The sequence below is a fragment of the Mus caroli genome, unplaced genomic scaffold (assembly GCF_978045245.1).
Source record: "Mus caroli unplaced genomic scaffold, Mus_caroli_1 scaffold_1, whole genome shotgun sequence".
Classification (NCBI taxonomy): Eukaryota; Metazoa; Chordata; class Mammalia; order Rodentia; family Muridae; genus Mus; species Mus caroli.
The window spans coordinates 72327263-72350435 of NW_028227256.1; the positions used below are offsets into that span (position 1 = coordinate 72327263).

At 45.8% G+C, this 23173-nt stretch overlaps 1 protein-coding gene across 1 annotated transcript; it reads right to left on the minus strand.

Annotated features, from left to right (window-relative positions):
• Window positions 1-4983: 4983 nt before the first annotated feature.
• Resp18 (regulated endocrine specific protein 18) lies at window positions 4984-11235 on the minus strand. The gene is made up of 6 exons (XM_021171066.3): window positions 10995-11235; window positions 8386-8490; window positions 7162-7294; window positions 6933-6975; window positions 6722-6811; window positions 4984-5148 (listed from the first exon to the last, which is right to left on the minus strand). Exons 1-6 carry the CDS (start codon window positions 11098-11100, stop codon window positions 5098-5100), a joined length of 528 nt encoding a protein of 175 aa, XP_021026725.1. The 5' UTR covers window positions 11101-11235; the 3' UTR covers window positions 4984-5097.
• Window positions 11236-23173: the final 11938 nt, after the last annotated feature.

Here is a 23173-nt window from a genome sequence, read left to right on the forward strand (position 1 = left end):
TAATTAATAATTATTATAAATTATTAAAATTAATAATTTGTGGATATTTAAATTATCCCCAAACAAGCCAGTGATTGGTCCTTGAATCACATTCTAATGTCCTTTTGAAACACCCTATCAATCACTAAACCCGCCTTTGTTTTTGTCACTCTGAGATATGCCAGGCTTTTCTTTTTCATTCTCTCTGCAATATGGAAGTAGTCATTGATCTACAGGGCTGTGGTAGCTTTTAGTAAGGGCTGATCTTAGAGGCCAGGATCTGGATGCTAGGTGTGACAATGGCAACTGACGGACACTGACTCTAGACTTTTTCTATGAGCAGAGCCAGGATATTAAGATAATACACATACATAAACACATACATATACACACACAAACACACATGGACACTCACCCACAAACACATACATGAATATATACACATGAACACATACACACATGAACATATGCATACAAATGTTCACACACACATGTACACAGTCCAGCCAATATTTAATCATGCTTTACTGGGTTCTCCACACTTGCAGTTCTTTATTGTCCTGCTGGAAACTCGGGTTCCTGATGACATTAATATAACCACTTGTATGTTTGATACACACCTAACAATGTACATAGAATAACACAAATATTACTCTACTAATAAAACAGTGAGGGTCTGGAGATAGGTCAGTGGTTAAGAGCACCTGCTGCACTTGTGGAGATCATAGGTTCAGTTCCCAGCACCCATGAAAAGATTCATAACCACCTGTCCTACCTTCTTCTGACCTCTTTGGGTACCATGCATGCATGTGGTGCGCATTATACATGCAGGCAAAACATGCATACACATAAAATAATAAAGCAATGAATACATGTTTTGAGATAGAATCTTACTATATAGTTTTGGATGGCATAAAACGCTATGCAGATTGGCCTGGAACTCTTAGAGATCTTCCTGCCTCTGCCTCCCATGTGCTGGAATTAAAATGTGCACCACTGTACACACTTGCCCTAAATTTTGCCTTTAAATATAACTTCCAAGGATACATCATCAAAATGCTGTGTCTTAGGATTGTTTCAAACATCTCTTTTGTTTGTGTTCGTGTAGTTATGATTGACAATTTGACATGTAATTGGAGCTTTTGTTTCAGTTTATTTTTAGTTTCGTGGCAGTGCCTTATATTCTTTATAAATTTTATTTTGAACCTTTTGCAAAACAATGTAATTGCAAGACACCTATACTATCTCCCCGCTCCCCACCGTTCATTGTGTTCCATTTGTTTCCCCCTTTTAAAGCTGATACATTGTTAAATATCATGGAAAAACATGCAAAACAAAAGGAAACATTTTAAGTTTTCATGAACAACCAGGCAACCCAGTTCCAAAAGTAAAGTGCTTCTAGCAGCTCAGAACGCTGACTGAGCACCAGACACTGCCTTTCCTCAAAGCTAACTATTATCACTCACTGCCTACCTTGCTTTGCTTTCATGTATGGTTCAAAGCTAAACATGACACCTCTGACTGTAGGTAGATTGGGGGTTATCCAGTCTTTCTTGGAGTACCATGAGTGGAATGGCTGTGTTTGTCCTGAATTATTTACTACTGCATCTGCATGCCGGAAGAAGCAGGTATCCAGTCCAGTCTACTAGAGAGGTGGGGAACGGGACATGGGTACACTATCTCCTCCTCATCAATCCCTTTTCACCTTCCAGGTGTTCCCATCTGACTAACCTAATGAGCATCCAGAAGAAGAGATATTCATTCCCAGCACTCCCCTGGAACAGAAATGGAAGTGAAAATTAATGAAAGGAAAATTACAATAGCAGAATGTGGGACGGTGAACTGTGCACTTGGGATGGTAGATTTCTAGCCAGCCTATGTGACTGATGGCCACACACCTCTCTGCAGGAGGCTGTGGGAGGCTGTAGTAACAGGAGCCAGGGGCCCAGCAGGCGTGGCTGAACTCCTACCATCTTGTGAAGGCAGAAGTCACTGCCCACCAGGTCTCTGGGGTTCCAGGCCTGTGCTCCACCGGGAACTGGGCTGTCTGAGCACAGTTCACCATCCCACAGCAGAAAACATAAAGTGGCGGACAGTGGTGGCTCACGCCTTTAATCCCAGCACTTGGGAGGCAGAGGCAGGCGGATTTCTGAGTTTGAGTTCCAGGACAGCCAGGGCTACACAGAGAAACCCTTTCTCGGAAAACCAAAACACAAACAAACAAAAAACATAAAGTGTCCACTTATTTACCCATTATTTGACTTGTTTCCTCCCCCTCTTTTTTTTTTTTTTTTTTTTTTTGTGGAAATCATTGGTCAGTATAAGTTGCTTTTCTTCTTCTTTCTTCTTCTTTCTGTGTCTCTTTGTCTTCAATTTTCCCTTTTTGTAAGAACAGCAGCCATGTCAGACTAAAATTTATTTTGATGAACACATTTTAACTAATTCAGCTGCAACAGCCTTACTTACAAATAAAGTCATGTCTGGGGGGGGGGTGGTCTGGAAATTAGGATTTGAACACAAGTCGGGAGGAGACAATTCAAACCATCCTAACAGTTGCCGGGTCCAGGAGCTCTCCTGTAAGACTTCTTGAATTAGTGTCATTTCTCACTCTCTTTTGGGTTTTGCTTCAGTCAGGAGCAATCCCTGCTCCTCCTGCTCCTAGCCCCACCCTTATGCAGAAGCCTCACCTTGCTCTAACTTCCACTGCCCCTCCCTCTTTCAGAGGATCTTAGTGATACCTGTCAGTCAGGTGCCATTCAAATAGCGTCACATGGTCCTTTAAAACAAAACAAAACAAAACAAAAAACCAGGTCTACTTTCCTTTTGTAAGTTTTTGTCTGAAGCAGAACAGTTGGCCGAGGACTGGGGTTTGTCCCCAGCTCCTGAAGTGGTTTGTGCCTGTCTGTAACTTCAGTTCTAGGAGATCCATCACACTTCCCTGGTCTCCCAAAGGCACCAGTCACATGGGTGGTGCATATGCATACATGCAGGCAGACACTCATGCACGTAAGATTAAAAAAAAAAACACATAAATCTTTAAAAGTTCCCATCTTTTTCACCTATTCAATCTGTCCCCCAGTTCCAAGTTTCAAACTTCAAAATTCCAGACTTCCAAACTTGCACTACAGTGTTTTCTTTCTAACCTCTGCCACTTTTTTTTCTGGAGGTGGAAGATTAGAAAGACCAGAGTTGGACCACATAGGTCAACTTTGATTTTTAGGATATAACTGAGGAGATGTGTTGAGAATGAGGTACCTGTATGTAAAAATAATGGCCCATGCACGGTTTTAGACACATAAGTCCAAGGCAACACAATTAGGGCCAAGTTGCTAAAGGGAGTACTGGGAGGGGAGGTGGTGGAGTGGGCTGAAGGAATCAGCAAGAATCTGACCACTCCGCTGGCCAGACACATTGCTTGGACTCTTCCCTAGAAAATTATTTACAGCCAAGACCCCCAACAGTATTATACACAAAGTATTATTCCCAACTGGCTCATCAAGGCCTAGAGGAGTGTGTAGCACACAGTAGCCTCAGTAGGAGCAGAGTCCAAAGAGAAGCTACATGCAGTAATTCCTGCATGAGATAATCCTGGAAATCACAATTTAGGACTGGAAAACTCAGTCATATTAAAGATGAGCATGGCCAGGCAGTGGTGGCGCACACCTTTTAATCCCAGCAGTTGGGAGGCAGAGGCAGGCAGATCTCTGAGTTCAAGGCCAGTCTTGTCTACAGAGTGAGTTCCAGGACAATCAAGGCCACATGGAGAAATCCTGTCTTAAAAGGGGGGGGGTCATTGGCATCCTCAAGAATGCTGTGAATATGCTTCAGAACTGTCCACAAGGATGGAGGCATTGCGTATTTTACCACTAAACTAACTAAAGTCCTTCTCTATGTGAGAGCTTCCTCAAAAGCACTGTGAAGATGATAAAATCCCAGGTCCTTCCAGACTGTTTGAATCACAGAAAGGCACACTATATACATTTCCAGGCAAGAAGCAGAGAAGTCCATGGCTTGGGATGGGAAGGTGTCAGTGGAGACAGGAGCTATCGACTTGCAGTGGTTGGGTGATGAAGATGTGGTCCAGGAGCTAAGGGATGGGATGCCCACTGTGTTTGCTCTCTTCAGACACCTGAAAGAATCTATACTCTCCCAGACTTCACGGGTTTTGAGATTATTAAATACATCCACAGAGGAACCAGATACAGTCTTGGGAGCTTGACTCAATGGTACTCAGGGTTAAACAAATGAAGAAGGAAGGTATAGGAGGGTGTACTGTCTAGTTTTGTGTCAACTTGACACAACTGGAGTTATCACAGAGAAAGGAGCTTCAGTTGAGGAAATGACTCCATGAGATCCAACTGTAAGGCATTTTCTCAATTAGTGATCAAGGGGGAAAGGCCCCTTGTGGGTGGGACCATCTCTGGGCTGGTAGTCTTGGTTCTTTAAGAGAGCAGGCTGAGAAATCCCGGGGAAGCAAGCCAGTAAAGAACATCCCTCCATGGCCTCTGCATCAGCTCCTGCTTCCTGACCTGCCTGAGTTTCAGTCCTGAATTCCTTGGTGATGAACAGCAGTATGGAAGTGTAAGCCGAATAAACCCTTTCCTCCCCAACTTGCTTCTTGGTCATGATGTTTGTGCAGGAATAGAAACCCTGACTAAGACACAGGGGTTTGGAAGAGTAGCAATAGTTAAGGGATTTAATGGGTGCAAGGAACAGACGAATGGAAAGAACTGACTAGGGGCAAATATGAATTTTCCTTCCCCAACACGTGAAAGGGTGGGCAACCAAACCATCCAGCATGAATAGGGTGCCATGGGAGAAGGCTGCCATGACAGCTGTGGTCACCCCTCACACTCTCTATTTCAGAAAAAGGGGGGAGGCCGACACCAGCCTTTGACCAAGCATTCAGAGCTTGGTCAAAGCTTTCTCTGTCCCTTTCTCCCTTGGGAACATCTGGTTAATTCACGTTCCATGCGCCCTCCCGCAAGACAAGCTCACAGAAAGTGTTTGCAGGAAAATCAACTTTAATTATCCATATTTGGGTCATCCAAGAATTGCCCCTTGGGTTAGAGGGCATTGAGGAGGTTCCCAGAGAAAGGGATCTTATGCAACGAGATCTCAGTCAGCAACAAGGTTGAGGCCCACAGTGGGGAATGGCCCAAAGAAACCCTAAAAGAAGAAACAAAGGAATTGAAGTCAGCCTGCAGAGACATTGTGCCTCCTTACCTGCTCTCCTTCTTCAAATAAGTAATAATTGCTTGATCTGAGTAAGCCTTCCCGATGGTGACTCAGCCCAAGGGTTGTTAGCCTAAGCCCCTGGCTCCCACACACACGCCCCACCCCTGCCCTGTGATTTTCCATTATACTGGGGGCTGGAGAAGAACGGCAGAACTTCATTCGTGTTCCTGGAAGCTCTACAACAACCAGTTCCACACAGGTGGGTCTCTGTCATTTATCTCATATTGTGTTACCCCAGCAACTAACCCAGGTTTAGAAATTCTAGCTGCCATGCTGCAGAAATGGGAGCCTGTTTTCCTGGAAAGTATCAAGGGCTGGGACCCACTTCTCACAGGCTGTCTCTAGATGGAAGGTGTGTGTACAGAGAGCAGGAAGGGACAATTATCAGTTCCTTTGCTACTGCCCAAATCCAAGCCTTTCCCACCTCCGTGGACCAGAATGGCCCTTCTCTCACATCCCCTTTGTTTCCATTCTTGTTCTTCTTACTTTCTATTCACCTAACACCATTGTAGTGTTTTTTTGTTTTTTTTTTTTTTAATGAGGGGTAGGGTTTTGTTCTGTAGCCTTGAACTTACAATTTTGTGACCTCAGCCTCCTGAGTACTAATGTCCCACCATGCCTCACATCTAGGGTGGCCTTTTAAAACCTAAATGTCCCATTAGGACATTCTCTTCCTCAAAATATTCCAGTAGCTCCCCATTGTCCTTGGAATAAAATGTAACACGTGCTCTGTGAGCCCCTGCATGGGCTTCCTTCTATCTGATCAGCTGTCACTGGAGGTTCAGGACACTCCTCTGGAGGGCCAGGGCACTCTTGCCTCCGGACATTTGTGGTTACAGTGCCCTTCCTTTGTGATTTCTTCTGTCACTTTCTTGTCATTTGTGTCTTAGCCCTAAACAAGCCTTTTCATTATTGATAAGTCTGATGTTTGGAACAGGTCTTGAGAGAGGGCGAGAATCACACAGGGGAAGCTGGAGACTGGGAGGCCTGGGTCTAGCAGCACAGACATAGCATGGTAGGTTGAGGAAGTTGTGTAACTAGCCTGTGCCCGTGCCCAGACCGTACATCACATTTTCATCTGTAAAGATATTAGATGTGGTGATTTCTAGTCTGGAATCCAAGGAGATGAGCCTTACCCGGTCCATATAGCAAAGCAAGGCAAATGGGGTTGAAGTCTCTGCACCCTGCCTTCACCATATACAGGGGTTCCTCACATCTAAACTGACAATGCTTCCATTTTTAGTTCCTGTTTTAAGTCTGATGCACGATCTTGCAGCCTTTGTCCTCCTTAGGAGCTTTCTGGGGTGTCATGGCCCAGCCCTCCTCTCTCATCTGGATGTCTAGATAGTAGTTTATAAACAAGTAGTTTTACCCTTTGGGTACAAGAGTTTATTTGTTTCACCCCAACACCCATTCCCTCCTTTGTACCTGTTCCCCCTCCCCCTACCCCCATTTAAACACACCCTTTTGGGTTTAGTCTCCTTGGGTAAATTGAGCCACTCACCTTGGTAGGATGGGTGGCCTCTTGTTTGGTGGCCTTTGGGATTACTTTGGTGGTAAAGCATCGGTCCCTGTTCACCTTGACTGTTGGACTCTAATGAGAGAGAGGAATCAGGAGTAAGGAAGAAGGCAGGAAGGATGAGATGGTCTTACCAGGAAATCCAAAGGACCCAAAGTCGAGGCTTCGCAATTTGGGGGAAGATAAATGGTCTCACCTTTTGAGGAGATAAGAGTTGAAGTTTCTCGTCTTGCTTGCTCCTAGAAGAGTCAGGGATAACAGGAGGAACCTAGGCTTGCCAACCCCTCTCCCCCTTTGTAAGTACAATTATTATGCCCCATGGAATTGTTCCCCTAGAGGTGACTGCTGGAGCTCAGTATTTCTGGTAGCTTCTACGTACAGTTCTAGTACCCTACACAGCAGAGGCCTACCACAGGTTTCCATACCTCACCCCAGCGTTTGCCGTGGGGGAAACTGCCTTCATATCCTTCCGGCATGTATACTGGGGGTGGAGTCTGCTGAGGTGCTCCACCTTTTTGGTCATTAACTCATAGGCTATGTCATCTGTCCAGAACATGCCTGTAGGGTGAAAGGACAGACTGAATTGGCACCAGGGGCCAGAGTGACCTCTCCCTCAAGTATATGTAAGACTGATTTTTTTCCCTTGACTTTTCATTTCATTCTATATATCATTATCAATATCATTGTGAGTGTGTGTGTGTGCATGTCTGTGTGTACGTGTGCATGTGTGTGTGTGTGTCTGTACATGTGCATGTGGTTGTTGGAGATCAGAGTAAGATTTATGCCTTTATAAGGGGTCTGAACATTGGAACCAGTTCATTGGCTCAGTGGCAAGTGCCTTTACCCACCGAGCTATCCGGTTGGTTCTTCACCTTGTGTTTTGAAATAGGGTCCTTCACTGAATTGATTAGTCTGAACTAATAACTGTCCAGGGATCTCCATCTCTACCCTCCCTGCCACCCACACCCTCCACTGCACTGGTTTCACCAGCACACACCACTACTCCTGTTCTGTGTGGTTGATGGGGATTAAAACTCAGGACCTCACAATTGGATGGCAGACACTTTCCAGCTAAGCAACCTCCCCAGACCTAAGATTTAATATTTCTGACAGATTCCCTGCTGATGACACCCATGCTGCTGGTCTAGGATGCACCTTGAGACTTACAGAGCTAAGGAAGCGCATACTTCTTAAAGTATTGGGTATGATAATGTGGATTCAAGGTAGATTTCTTCTCCTACCTACATGCATGTGAACCTCTATGGAAGGGTCAGCCTTCTATCAATAATAGATTCCCTACTCCCTTCCATCTCTCTTTTCTACTACATAGTTTCCCTGCTTTCTATACAAAGGCTGAGGTTTGCAGCTGGTCTCTTGGCTGAGCACTTAAGGAATCTCAGCTCTGGCTCTGACTCTGGCTCTGGGGGTGGGGGACTCAGACTGTGATAGAGTTTGGGACCAGTCCCAAGGACCTGTGTGCTGTTTGTTCTCTTTCTGGGCTTTCAGCAGCCTCTTCTTCCCTTCCCCACTAAGGTGATAAGAAACTAGAGGCATCCAACAACAGAAATCCTATCCCCTGGCCAATAGTCTTTTACTATCTCCCCAACAGCTGACCAGGACCCCACCTCTGCTCTGCACCTTTTGCTTACCTTCGGGTACAATCTGGTGGAATATAAGTTGTAAGTACTGGAAGACTGAAGCAATAAGTCCTTGGAATGTCCAGAGCTGTTCCGATCCCACTTGGCCCTGAACATCTAAGAGCAAAACGGTGCTGTCAGCAAGCACCTTGGTCAGATTCACTTCAAATCCCAGCTGAAGAGAAACTGATATCTTCCCCCCTCCCCATTGTTAACAATAGAGACAGGTTCTTTCCTCCTCTTCCAGTTCCCCTTTCTCGTTTTCTCCTCCATCACCCCTGGCCCCTGAACTCTGTTTACTCTTCTTATTGTTGCTTGAGATAGGACCTTTTAAAAATAGTTGTAGATGTCCTGGAACTCACTATGTAGTCCAGCTGGCCTCTAATTCTCAGAGATCTGCCTGCCTCTGCCTCCCAGTGCTGGGATTTATGGTGAGTTCCAGCACACTTGGCTTTCATTCACTCTTGGTATCCGTATCTAGCCAAGAACCAAGCACACAGGCAAAAGTATCTTGTGAAGGTGCAGGTGGAAAGAATCCTGGGAGCCGCCCACATGTGATGGACGGGAAGAACATGAAGAAGTGGATGAGCTGCTCCTTGAGGACAACTTGGAAGGCAGAGGCGATTGTGGGAAAGAACTTGAATCCTTAGAAAGTACCAGCTCCCAAGGTGGCTTCAAGAAGTTGGGCCTCGCCGGGGGTGGGGTGGGGTGGTGGTGCTCACCTTTAATCCCAGCACTTGGGAGGCAGAGGCAGGCAGATTTCTGAGTTCGAGGCCAGCCTGGTCTACAGAGTGAGTTCCAGGACAGCCAGGACTATACAGAGAAACCCTGTCTGGAAAAAAAAAAAAAAAAAGAAAAAGAAAAAGAAGTTGGGTTTCAGCCTACCCTCCATACCAAATCTGAAGATGTTCAAGACTCTAATACAACATATTATTTGTATGTTACTTATAAATATCTTTCTGCATACTTTTTTTCAATCGCGTTTAGCATGTGTGTGTGTGCGCACTCACACACGTGAACACATGCACATAAAAACATGAGCCACAGCATGAGTCTGGAGATCTGAGGACAACGTCCATAGTCAGTTCTTTCTTTCTACTGCGTGGATCCTAGGGATTCAACTCAAGGCTGTCAAGCTTGCTGGCAAGTGGATTTATCTACGGAGTCCTCCTGCCAGTCTCTTCCTGTATATTTTAAGCAACCTCCCAATTATTTATAATAGCTAATATGTAACGTAAATAGCTGTTGTATGCATTGCTTAGAGAATAATGACGGTGCATGTGTCTGCATTCAATCTATAGTTGGTAGAATTGAGGACGCAGAGTTTCATGATGAAGAGTGTGGAGGCAGGGAAGGCTGACAGTATTCCTATGTGTAAGGTCTGAAGGTTGGAATTTTTTCCCCTGAAACACAATTTGCTCAATGGTGTGTAAGAGAAGGGCAGGGAGGAGGGATAAGTGAGTAGTGTTAAAGAAAAAAATCTCCCTGTTCCACTTCAGTTAATTAAAAAACAAACAACAACAATTAAAAAAAAAAAAACAACAACTCTGAGTCTTGCTATGTATCTTAGGCTAGCCTCAAATCATAGGTCTTCCAAGAATGGGCAATTCTCTCCCTCACTCCATTCAGATAGATTCACAATACAGTTTCCTGGCCCTAGAAAGAAGTAGAGGTTCTAGTGTCCTGGTAAAAAAGAGAACTTCCAAAGAAGAGGTGGTGTTCAGTCTGAGAGGGTGTCTGGTAACGTAGGTATGGGAATCCACAGACTGGCCTGGAGCTGTCCGTGGTGCTGAGGAGGGTCAGACGTAGTCATTGCGGGGCGTTAATGACAACGCCTTGGTACCTGCACTTCCCACCCCCATTCTACTCCGTTCCCACCCTGCCTCAGTTTTCCCCTTGTTTGACACCAGATCTCCACCCACAGTGTTTACCAGATCTCCACCCACAGTGTTTTGCGAATCCTCTGCATTGGCTTCCAAACCCAAGAATCCCAAAGGGAGACGGGGCGTCAGACTAGGACTTTGTGCAATGGTCTGCGCAGGTATTCTGAGGCTGCGCAGTCTGTCTCCGACTGTTTACGAAGTGAGTGCGGGCCAGGTCCATCCAGGATGGCGCAGATCAGAACAGGAGGAAGTAGAATGGTCTCCCTCCAACCTGTTTCACCCCAACCTAGCTTCCCCCATTTCATGAAACAGGGTCCACTCTCTGGACTCTGCGGGTTTACGGCTGAGCCTTTTTTCTGTCTCTCAGCCCCACCCACTTATTCCCTTGATAAGATAACCAAATACAAGCACTCCTGGTTTTCCACTTAGTCCTGGTTATCTCTTTCTTGACCCCCCAGAAACGTCTGGCGTGTACCGCAGTCACCCTTGGCTCATCTGTCTTCCCTACTCTTTCCCCAACCCCCAACCTTTCCCTGGGTCCGTTCCTTCTATGTCTAGACCCTGAACACCAAATGCCAAGACTGCATCTGTCCCGCTGAAACCCTCTGCGTTTCTCTCTTGTCATCCTAAACGGTTTTGCTCCTGAGTCTTTTAGCCTTGAAGGCCAGAACCTCTGCTCTCAGAATTGCTCTCTGGCCTGTCCGCACTCCCCGCCCCCACCCCAAGTTTTCTCCTGACCGTGGGCATTTATGTCGCTGCAGCTGCCTGGAGGACTGTAAAGCAGGAGGAAGCAGACCAGTAGCTGAAGACGCCCGGAGCCCGCAGGCTTTAACGAACTATGCATCTTGGCTGGATCCAAGCTCACGGTTCCTCGAGCTAGGTCGTAGTGGAAGTAGCAACAATAGCCAGGGGGGTTGTGCCAGGATGTTACTTTTCACCCTCTAGCGCTAGCAACGCGACGACGAGAGATCTGCAGAGCCCTCCTCTGCAATTCAGCCAATCACAAGCAGGCTCTGCCCCTGCAGCCGCTTACCCAAGTTAGCCATCCCCTTTGGCCTCTCTCCATTCGACCTTTTGGAATTTCTGCCCCCCACCCTCTACACACTTTTCCAGATAAGTCGCCATTCTCAATCTCCAAGGGAGGAGAAACTGATTGCATATGAGATGGGGGTGGAAATGGAACCAACTTCATGTGTTTGGTTGTGATATTTAAATATGAACTGCGGGGCGAAGAGTGAGCACTCAGCCTGATGACTGGTTATTGCCTTCAACCTCGTTTTCTCTTCATCCATTTAAAATCTTTTAGCAACCATATGGGTTCAATCCGCAAAACACTGAATGTCCATCCTTATTTTCCCACAGCCATTGTGGTTGCCCAAATCCTAACCACCGTACACTTTAAAACAGATCTATTTCGATAACTAAGTACCTGGCACACTGCCACTTGTCCCGTGCCATGTTTCTAAGCTCCAGTGTTAAGTTTTGTTGTAAAGTGGGTGTTTTTTGGGTTGATGCTTTGTGGAGTCTCTGGATTGCATTGTCTTTCTTCAGTATTTATTACTCAGGGTCTTTTGAGACTCGATGAGAGGTGTTTAGGAAGACCCTCTAATTTTGTGGGTTCTGGCTCCAGGCTTTGCCTCCTTAGAACCGTGGCAACTGCCAAAATCTTTGCTCAGATATCTGGCTTTTCCTTTAGGCTCTTGGAAATCTCACCCCTGTGCATGTGCTATTTAGAAGATAGCTGAGAATTTAGGGGAGATTTGCATTCAGATTTCGGGTTCTCTCTCTGTACACCACTCATTACCCAGAATTCCTCTTCCGTTTCTGGCTGCCTTGACACCTAAGTTCCTGCAATTCTGCTCCCCAACCTGTTCCACCATTACTTTCTGCTGGAGTCCGTCGATGCTGAAGGGAATGGTGGACTGTGCGCTGTGCCGTGGGGGGAAATGCCCGCTGAGTGTAGAACTCACCTAGTGGAACATTTACTCACCAACGGTTATGATCCCAATCACTTTTCTTCCTTTTGTTTGGACTCTGTGTCTTCACACAGGTTCATTTGTCTTTTGCCTGGAAAAAAAAAATATATATAGTCAGTATATATTAACAGGACTGTCTAGCACAAGGTGTTTTCCCACGCCAGGATCTGAAAGTTTGTTGTCACCGATTATATGCTAAATATTTTATTTTTAAATGATTTATAGAAGCAATTTGAGAGGTGTTATAAAACAATGAATTGGCATATACCACCCAGGAGGGAAACTTAAGACTCCGGAAACCATAAAGGGAAGCTTGTTAAGACTCAGGGAAATTTCTTTTCTTTTTTCCTTCCTCTTCTTTTCCTTCCTCTTCTCTTCTTTTCTTTTCTTTTCTTTTCTTTTCTTTTCTTTTCTTTTCTTTTCTTTTCTTTTCTTTTCTTTTCTTTTCTCTTCTCTTCTCTTCTTTTCTTTTTTCTTTTTCTTTTCTTTCTTTTCCTTTCTTTTTTTCCTTCCTTCCTTCCTTTCTTTTTTTCAAGAAAGGGTCTTTCAGCCAATGGATATCTAGCAACTCACTCTGTAGATCATGCTGGCTTTGAACTCAGAGATCTGTCTCTCTGCCTCTACCTCTCTGCCTCTGCCTCTCTGCCTCTGCCTCTCTCCCTCTGCCTCTCTGCCCCTCTGCCCCTCTGCCCCTCTGCCTTTGCCTCTGCCCCTCTGCCCCTCTGCCCCTCTGCCCCTCTGCCTTTGCCTCTGCCTCTCTGCCTCTGCCTCTGCCTTTGCCTCTGCCCCTCTGCCCCTCTGCCCCTCTGCCCCTCTGCCCCTCTGCCCCTCTGCCCCTCTGCCCCTCTGCCCCTCTGCCCCTCTGCCCCTCTGCCTTTGCCTCTGCCTCTCTGCCTCTGCCTCTGCCTCAAGTGCTGGGATTAAGGATATGCAACACATCCTTAACAACATATGTGGCACAAGACTCAGAGAATTCTAGGGGCTGGTGAGATGGCTCAGTGGGTAAGAGCACCCGACTGCTCTTCTGAAGGTCCAGAGTTCAAATCCCAGCAACCACGTGGTGGCTCACAACCATCTGTAATGAGACCTGACGCCCTCTTCTGGAGTGTCTGAAGACAGCTACAGTGTACTTACTTATAATAATAAATAAATCTTAAAAAAAAAAAACAGAAAGAGAATTCTAAAAGAGGGCTTCTTAAGACTCAATGAATAAACAATTTAGAAGTTACAGGAAGTTGATGAAAATGATCAAATGTATAAAGTTAAATAAGCAATAGGGACAACTGAGATGAGATGTTCATACTTGCCATGCTCTCCGGTACATGATATCAGGGGAAAATTGCCTCTGGCAAATTGTCCTCTGACCTACACACACAGATAGGTGTCCACACATATGAAATAAAACAACCTGCTGGGCAGTGGTAGCACACACTATTTTTTTGAAAGATTTACTTTTTTTTTTTTTTTTTTTGATTTTTCGAGGCAGGGTTTCTCTGTGTAGCCTTGGCTGTCCTGGAACTCACTCTGTAGACCAGGCTGGCCTCGAACTCAGAAATCCGCCTGCCTCTGCCTCCCGAGTGCTGGGATTAAAGGCGTGCGCCACCACGCCCGGCTGATTTACTTATTTTTGTGTGTATAAGTACACTGTCACTGTCTTCAGACACACCAGAAGAGGGCATCAGACCCCATTACAGATGGTTGTGAGCCACCATGTGGTTGCTAGGAATTGAATTCAGGACCTTTGGTAGAGCAGTCAGTGCTTTTAACCACTGAGCATCTCTCCAGCTGCCCTAGTAGCACACACTTTTAATCCAGGTACTCAGAAGGTAGAGACAGGCAGATCTCTGAGTTTGAGGCCAGCCTGGTCTACAGAGTGAGTTCTGGGCCAGACAAAGGTACACAGAGAAATCCTATCTTGAAAAACCAATAAGAGACTCTCAGGACTCAAAAGGAGGGATCTTAGATGAAATGTCCTACAGTAGAGAGAGGGAACTTGTAGTAGAGTCTACCTCCAGTAGAAAGACAGGGAATCAAGTGGAGTGATGGGGTTGCCATCCCACAGTCAAAAACTCCGACCCAGAATTGTTCCTGTCTAAAAGAACTGCAGGGACAAAATGGAGAAGAGACTGTGGGAAAGGAGGTCCAGTGACAGCCCTTGTTGGTGTAATGCTTTGTATATGCTCAGACCAGGGAATGGCTCTATTAGAAGGTGTGGCCCTGTTGGAGCAGGTGTGTCACTGTGGGTGTGGGCTTTAAGGTCCTCATCCTAGCAGCCTGGAAGTCATTATTCTGTTAGCAACCTTCAGATGAAGATGTGGAACTCTCAGTTCCTCCTGCACCATGCCTGCCTGGATGATGTCATGTTCCTCCCTTGATGATAATGGACTGAACCTCTGAATATGTAAGCCAGCCCCAATTAAATGTTGTCCTTTATAAGACTTGACTTGGTTATGGTGTCTGCTCACAGCAGTAAAATCCTAACTAAAACAGTTGGAGACTCAGCTGTGTCATGTGATGTTTTTCTGGAAACTGTCTTATGAGAGAATGTTTTGCTGAGAACAGACACACAGTGTTTTTCTGGAAGCTGCCTGGATCAAGGGCATGTAATGTTTGGCTGAAGTGTACTCTTGAGAGGTGTGTGATGTTTGGGAAAAGTCTTAAGTGTAACCCAACAGACAACAGACTATGTTTTTGCTTTGGTTCACTGTGAGACCCCAACTTAAAGCGTTTCTCCCTGAAAGGTAAAGCCCCTCAGACGTTTCCCAAGCTTGTTTTCCCTGATCTCTAAAAATACAGCCAGAAAGAAGCTCTTTGTTCTCTATAGCCAGCAAAAAACCTTTTTGTTTCTGTGCCTTACAGCCAGAGATGCGATGATTGTGGAGAGACCTAGCCAGGCATTTGCTTGGCTTCCTGTGCCAAGGACACGGAAATAGATTCCACAGAGAAGAGCTGTAGCCTCCCGACTCCTCCCAACTCCTCCCAATTCCTCAGCTAGCTGTTAAAAGCCCCCTACTGTTACTGTTAAGGCTCAAACTCCTGTGCCCTGCTAGCGAGAAAGGAGTTTGTCCTCAGCTAGCTGACAATAAAGCCTCATGCAGTTTGCATCAGGTGTGGTTTTCTCTCGAGTCATTGGAGTGCCGGCCAGCTCATCCCAGGACTTGAGCGGAGGTCTCCCCAGTTTCGGGGGTCTTACATCACCTTGCTGATCTTCTCTTGTAGTAGCTTTATAGAGAGAAAGACACCAAAGAACTTCTGCTGGTATTCTGGCTGCTTTTGGCCAGATCTTCGAGCATTGCAATTTCTTCTGTATTGAGACACTGCTACTGATTCATGTTAGGTGATTGCTGCTGCTATTTGTGTTTGGTGTTTTGCTAGAGGACTGGGCTGCTGACAACAAAGATTGGAATCTTCCCAAAGAACTATTTCTAAACAAGTCCAGGACCCCCAGTTCCTATTAACCTTTCTTTTCCCCTGCCTCTGGTGGGTGGTGGGCTAGAAGGGAGGGTGAAGCATTAAAGAACCATAATTAAAGTAGGTTTTGAAAAATCTAAGCCTACAGGTAGGTGCTCTCTGTGAGTTTAAGACAAACCTAGTCAATGTAGCAAGTCCCAGGCCATGAAACTCTGTATCAAAATAGAGAGATGTTTGTAAGTAAGCATGGATACTCTTTCTTTTTGCTGTTTGTTAGATGGGGATTCTGCTGCTGAGCGATGTTTCTAGAAGACTGTGGGATCTCAAGCCTACTGACCCTGGAGCTCAGTTTGTGTGTGTGTGTGTGTGTGTGTGTGTGTGTGTGTGTGTGTGTGCGAACTTTCTAATCCATGGGGAGAAGGAAAAGTATTCTATCACATGACTGTGGGCAGCAGGTAAGAGAAGTCTACGGTCTACTGGTCCTTCCTTATCCTGCATTCTTGTTAGGAGTGTTACCTGGAAGAAGGAAATACTTGGAAACCTGGTCTCCATCTGTACCAAGTAGTCACTGTGTGTCCATGTCCTCCCCTCTGATCCTCCTCCCCCCCCCCCCCCGTGCACTGATCTTATTATGAATTTCACTTCAGAGCCTCTTAGGCTCAAATAACAGTTTCACAAAAAGTCCTTTTTAAGAAATCTAGTAGCAAGTTACCTTCTGACTGATTCGTAGAGGGTAGCAAGGGCAGAGAAGCCTTAGTTTGCAATAGAGTGTGCTCAGAGAAGAAAAACTGTTAAAGAAGCTTTAAAATGGGTGGAACCTGGGGTTGGAATCTGTGTGCATTTGTGCTGGGTCCCGCTTCTCCCACCCCACTCCAAAGAGGGCTGTACAACAGTATTGATTTGGACAAGTTGAGGCACAGTGACTCAGCATGGCTGATAGCTTGCCTCCCACACTCGGGTCTTCTCACCCTCCCTGGTTTCCTGTGCAGAGTGAGAAGAGAAACTGGAACCCAGCAGGCTCTTGTTAGCATACGTCATAGCACCATGACAACCGGTTATCGTTGTGGGAATCAGTCATTCAGTGCAGTTAACGTTTCCCCGGCAACCCATCCAGGCAGAGGCAGTGCATCCACCATGGTGACAGAAGTCAGAAGCAATTTCCTTGGACTCAGGAGGATCTGGGTCTCCTCCCCTGAGTTGAGAATGCTTTAAGTAAAGTGTGCAGCACTCAGCTGCTGCACACTGAACCTCCAAACCACCTCGGTTATCTTCAGGCTGTGAACAAGCCTTCTAACAGATCTATCCTTTCCACACTAGCCTTGGCTGCGGCTTTTCCAACAATGCTAGCACAGTCGTGAAACTGTTTGTACCATCAGACCATCCTTTCCTCGGAGGTCCCCAGTGCTTTCTTGTACCCTTTACTGTCCCCGACAAGGACCTCTCTGGATTTATTTCCTGAGCTCTCTCTCCTCATTCTGTTTGCTCTTCTCAGGTTCCATTTAGAAGTGATGAGAGATGGCTCAGTGGGTAAAAGCATATGCTCCCTTGTAGAGGGTGGACTTTGATTTCTAGCTCCAACATGGCGGCTCACAACCACCTGTAACTCCAGTTCCAGGGGACCCAATGCCTTTTTCTGATCTCTGCAAGCATTTTATATACATGGTGTACATACAGACATGTGGGCAGAAGGTTTGTACTCACATAATTAAAAGAAAAAAATCTTTAAAAAGTAAAGTACTGTGGCTTGAATGGCTTCAATATGAAATATAGTGCTAAGTCATATGTTTGAATATTTGGTCACTAGCTAATGGTACTCTTTTTACTTTTTTACTTTTTCTTTCTTCCTTTTTAAAAATTTTATAATATTTATTTATTTATTTACTTTTGGTTTTTCAAGACAGGGTTTCTCTGTGTCCTGGAAATCAAATCTGTAGACCAGGCTAGCCTCAAACTCAGAGATCTACTTGCCTCTACCTCCAGAGTGCTGGGATTAAAGGCCTGTGCCACCACCACCCAGCTACTTTTTTTTTTTAAAGATAGTGTCTCACTATGCCTTTCTTGCTAGTCCAGAACTCACAATGTAGACCAGGCTGGCTCCAAATTCACAGCTATTTGCTTGCCTCTGCTTCTCAAGTTCTGGGATTAAAGACATGAACTACCACACCTGGCTTGGTGCTGCTGTTTAGGTTATTGGAGGATTAGAAAATGGAGCCTCACTGTAGAAGGGTTGACCACTGAGATTGTATAGCCTGAGCTCACTTTCTGTCTTCACAGTGATTCCTGATCTAACGAGATGTGGGTAAGCAGCCACAGGTTGCTGCTGCCACGCCTTCTCTGCCGTGGTGATGTGTATACCCTCAAACTGTAAGCCAAATAAACCTTTAAGTCGCTTCTTGGACATTACAGTGAGCGAAGCAACTGATACACAACCGAGGAGTTGCTGCAGTAGCTCACGTGGTGGAGTGCTTACCTAGCATGAGCGTCTGATCTCCAGGACCTCATAGCTGGCATGTGCTGTAGGCCTGGAATCCCAGCATTTGAAATCCTGTCTCAAAAAAGCAAAGCAAAACATCATACGTGATTAGGAAATGCTCAAGCTAGCAAACCTGAGATCATCGTGCTAACAGAAAACTGAACCAAACTAAGGCATTCATATTAAATTTGAGACGAATTAACTTTAAGCATAGAGAAAATCAGAATACAGGTGAGTATTGCTTATTAAGAAAGAATCAACTCATCAAGAGAGCATCCTCTTTTAATGTGCATGTTCCTGCCAGGGCCTCAAAACATTCGACACAGAACAAACAGTACCAAAGAGCAGCAGACAAACCACCATTGTGTCTGTAGACTGTAACGTTCTCCTCTTAGAAGTCAAGAGCAAGCACGAGGCACAATAGCAGCAGGTACAGAGGAACTGAGTCACACCATCTCGGAGCTGTGGCTAACTGGCATTTGTAGCACACTTACCCAACAACTGTGAGTACATATATCCTTATCCTCTATTACAAAACAAACTGTACAAAATGTTCTATGGCCATAACATGGGAAAAAAATCGATAGCAGTGAAGTCTCTAAACACTTAGCTAATAAAACAAAACAAAACAAAACAACAACAACAACAGCAAAAATCCACTTCTAAGTAATCCATGGGTCTGAGAGCAAGTCTTAAAGGCAATTAAAAGAGTTTTAAACAGAACAGCAAAGGCCATGGGACAAGGTAAAGGAGTGGCCTCAAGTGAAGCTGCGGGCATTAAGTGATTGTGCCAGAAAAGTCATCAGAAAAAGCAGCTAGAGAGAAGAACAGAGGGAGGGAGAGGTGGGGGTTCCCGGGATTCGGGAGCTGGGGTGTGTGTGATGTAAGTACATTGTTTATGTGTATGTAGTAGTCAAAGAGTAAATAAAAGATTCTTTATATTAAAATATAAAAGCATGAACCAATAAATTCTGGAAGGGAAAAATGGAGACGAACTATTGAAATAGAAAGTCGCTAAGCTGAGAGTCTCTTTGTGTGCGTTTGTGTACATGGATGATGCCCCTCTGGGTTCAGCTCTGTTTCCTGGTTTGGTATCAAGGCACTGCTGACTTCATCTAATGATGTGGAAAATGCTGTAAAGATGCTTCATTTCTTATTTTTAAATGTTTGGTTGTTGTTGTTGTTATTTTGTTATTTTGTATGTGTGGGTGTGATACATGCTCGTGAGTGTGAAGGTGTGTACACCCATGCCTACACCTGGAGGTTGGACGAAGTCATCGGTGTCTTCCTGTTCTACTTCTTCGCTCTATTGTCTTCAGATGATGTCTCTCATTGAGCGGGAAGCTTGCCATCCCAGCTAGGTGGCTGGCCAGTATGTTCCTGGGATCTTCCTGCCTGGGCCTCTGATGGTGGTATTGCAGCCACATGCAGCTGTGCCAGGACTTATGTGGGCGCTGGGCCTCAAACCCAGGTCTTCATGCTTGCAGTCACTGAGCCATCTTTCAGCTGTCATTTTATTTCTTCTTGAAATATTTGCTAGACTGTGCCAGTGAAACCATCTGGCCTGGAGGCTAGCTTAAGACAAATTCCATTTCTTTAATAGTTATGAGCAGGTTGTGTCTTTGTATCTTGGATAAGATTTTGTAGTTTGTGGGTTTTTTTTTTTCTTTTTAGATTTTTATTTATTTCTTTTACATGAGTACACTGTAGCTTTCTCCAGACACACCAGAAGAGAGCATCAGGTCCCATTTCAGATGGTTGTGAGCCACCATGTGGTTGCTGGGAATTGAACTCAGAACCTCTGGAAGAGTTCAGTGCTCTTAACCAATGAGCCATCTCTCCAGCCCCAGTTTGTGGTTTTTATAACTTTGTCATGAGAGTACGAAAGACCATGGGTGTGAGGAGCAGAAGAAAGCTGCAGACCGGTCTCCACACTGTGCTTTAGGATTAATGGCTCCAAGTAACCTACCTGTCTGTATTCGAACCTAATTCTTGGGCAAGCAATGAGATTCAACACAAGCGGAGGAGAGTCTTCTGCAAGCAGGTTGATATAAACGATCAAGTGTACCGCTTCCAGGAACAAAAGCCAAGGCCTTTGCGGTTTTATTTGTCTGTTTCTTTTGTTTTTAATTTTTCTGATCTGTTTGCACAGCAACCCACTAGGGTGACAGGAAGTTAACAAGTGAGCAAGACAGCAGCAGAGAGAAAGGAGTGACTGGAGCCATGCTCCTGAGTTTGCTTCTGGCCTCAGTTCTTAGCAGTGAACAACCTTTACCAAATTGGAGTCACCCCTGCTTCTGCCAGTACCGCAGTTATGCCCACAGCCAACAGTTCTCTGAGGTGAGGTCAGGCTCCTTGCTTTCTCCCTCCACATAAACCAGGCAGTCACCAAAACCTATCAGCATACACTTCCCCTCTCTCAACGAGTCAGCTCCTGTAGTCCATGGCTACAACGTGTGTGTGTGTGTGTGTGTGTGTGTGTGTGTGTGTGTGTGTGTGTGTGTGTGAGAGAGAGAGAGAGAGAGAGAGAGAGAGAGAGAGAGAGAGAGAGAGAGAGAGAGAGAGAGAGGGAGGGAGGTGGAGTGCCTTACTCAGTCACTTTCCACTTTATTAACTAAGGCAGGATCTCTTCTTAAAACTGGAGTTGTGTGGTCTGGGTTAGGCTAGCTAGCCAGCTTTCCCTAGGGGTCCACCCTTTACCTCCAAGAACTAGGATTACAGAGAGACAAGCACCCCCACCCCCACTGTTTTTGTGGGCCTGAACTCCCACTGGCATGCTTTCATGGCAAGAGTTTTATCCAAGATCTCCTTGAGCTTCCAAAAGGAATCCTGAAGTAAGCTTTGGGTGGCGGTGAAGCAAGACAAGTGATGGAAAGGAAGAATAATGCTGTGGGGACTGTGGACCTTGGGAGGCAGTCAGGGCACACTGGTGAGGGTCCCTGCTGTGTGCAGGTGGGACTCAATCCTGCTGATGGCTGGGTGTGGTGATTCATACCTTAATCCCCGCACTCAGCAGGCAGACTAAGGTGGATTTAGGTGATTTTGATTTACATAACAAGTTCCAGGACTACCAGGGCTACAGAGGGAGACTTTGTCTTAAAACCTTGCCCACTGCAGGGCGTGGTGGTACACGCCTTTAATCCCAGCACTCAGGAGGCAGAGGCAGGTGGATTTCTGAGTTCGAGGCCAGCCTGGTCTACAAAGTGAGTTCCAGGAACTACACAGCCCTGGAGTAGCCAGGGCTACACAGAGAAATCCTGTCTTGAAAAAACAAAACAAACAAACAAAACAAAACAAACAAACAAACAAACAAAAACGCTTGCCCACCGTAGGAGAAATATTTAGAATATTTTTCACTCACTCAGGCTTTTAAGCACTTAAGGATCACCTGCCCTCCAGAGGATGCTAAATCCTAGACACCTCGGGGCTGCCTACACACGGGTGTGCGAGTCTGGCATTCCAGAAAATCTGCAGTGGAGTGTTCCCAAGGCTTAAACGGGGAGCTCATGCCCGGTACTGAGAGTCTACTTGTTACCGCGGGTGACTTGAGAGTCAGGCCAGGGCATATGGAGCAGCAACTGTGGACTCCACTGCAGAGGTTCTCCATGCCTGTTGAATTAATATATTTTATGTACACCTTGTGTGTTTTGAATTTCTTTGATGAGATTTCAGTTGCCCTGGGGGCAGGAACCAAGGCAGCTGCATCATAGTGGCCAGAGAGTGAAGCACACGGCTCTCTAAAGCATGCTGAATAAGAGAGAGGAGGATGGATGAAGAGGAAGAAGGTGGGTGTTAGCAGTCAGTGTAGCTGGTAGGAACCACATGTGCATAAATGTGACTTTCTGTGTGCTACCTTTAGCTGTACCCTTACAAGCAAGAATCGGGGGTGAGAATGTGTTTTAATTCTATCTGCATAGAAGAGGGTCTTAGCTTTGCTTTGTTGTATTTCTCGACTAGGTGGGCTGGGCACATGGCTATACTCTCCAGTTTCTAAGGACAAAATGGGCTGAGTATCAATATGCTCTGAGCAACAGACCATGCTGGAATTTCACTGGGTTTAGCATTGATGGCTGGACTTCTCCTTTCCTAGGGGCAACTGTTCATAGCTCCCAAATATAACACTTTCTAGTCCTCGGTGAAGATTTACCTTGGTAGATGGTTAAGGGTGGGGCCAGTATGATGGTCCTACAGAGAACAGTAATGACAAGAGGGGACTGTGGGTCTCAGAAGGCAGAACAAATGTGACCTAGGGTCTGAAAGGAAAAAGTGCCACGATTTGCTTTCAAAGCCCCTGCCCTGATGTGTGTTTTGTTCTTGCCTCTTACCTCAGAGACTCTGACCAGGCTGAGAACTCACCCATCCGGCCTCCAAAGACATCTGGAAAGAGCTACCTTGAAAGCTGGCTGTGGTGGCTCAGGCCTAGAATCCTGGCATTTGGGAGGCTGAAGCAGGATAAATAGAGCTCAGGGCCAGCCTGGGCTACAAGAGTGTCTGTCTCAAAAACAAACAAGGAAATTTCTTCTTTTAAGATGTATTTTTATTGTATGTGTACTGGTGTTTTGCCTGCGCATGGAAGTCTATGCACTATGTGTAAGTCTGTTGCTCTCAGAGGCCAGAGGAGGGCGTTGGATCTTCTGGAACTGGAGTTGTAGATGGTTGGTAGCTGCTATGTAGGTTCTGAGAACAGAACCTGGGTCCTTTGGAAAAGCAGAAAGAGCTCTTAAGCCACTGAGGAAACAGGCATTTTCACTTGGTGCACACAGAGGCAGGATTCTTCCTCTTTCCCCTCCTCTCCCATCAAATGTAGAACACTTACCAGTAGCAGCCAGAGGAGCCCAAAGTCAAACAACTCAGGCTTCTCCAACTCTCCCCAGGATTTCCCCACTGGATACACTGGACTCTGGCTTTTGCTTCTGGAGTCGGGAAAACAGCAGCTGTTTGTTTGCATACTTGACAGAACCATGGCAACGGTTTCCCATCACAGGGTCAGTCACAGGACTAATGATGCGACCCAGCAACCAATCCAAGCTGAGGAGACGGGCTGCCATGGCGACAAG

Bases quoted from the DNA above. Each gene is read 5' to 3' on its own strand.
- Resp18 (XM_021171066.3), bottom strand. From the start codon at position 11,100: ATGCATAGTTCGTTAAAGCCTGCGGGCTCCGGGCGTCTTCAGCTACTG. The intron at 6,812-6,932 runs GTGAGACCATTT...CTCTCTCATTAG, and splicing joins AACTCTTATCTCCTCAAAAG to AGTCCAACAGTCAAGGTGAA. The intron at 5,149-6,721 runs GTGAGTGGCTCA...TTCTTCTTTTAG, and splicing joins AGGCCACCCATCCTACCAAG to GGTTTCTTTGGGCCATTCCC.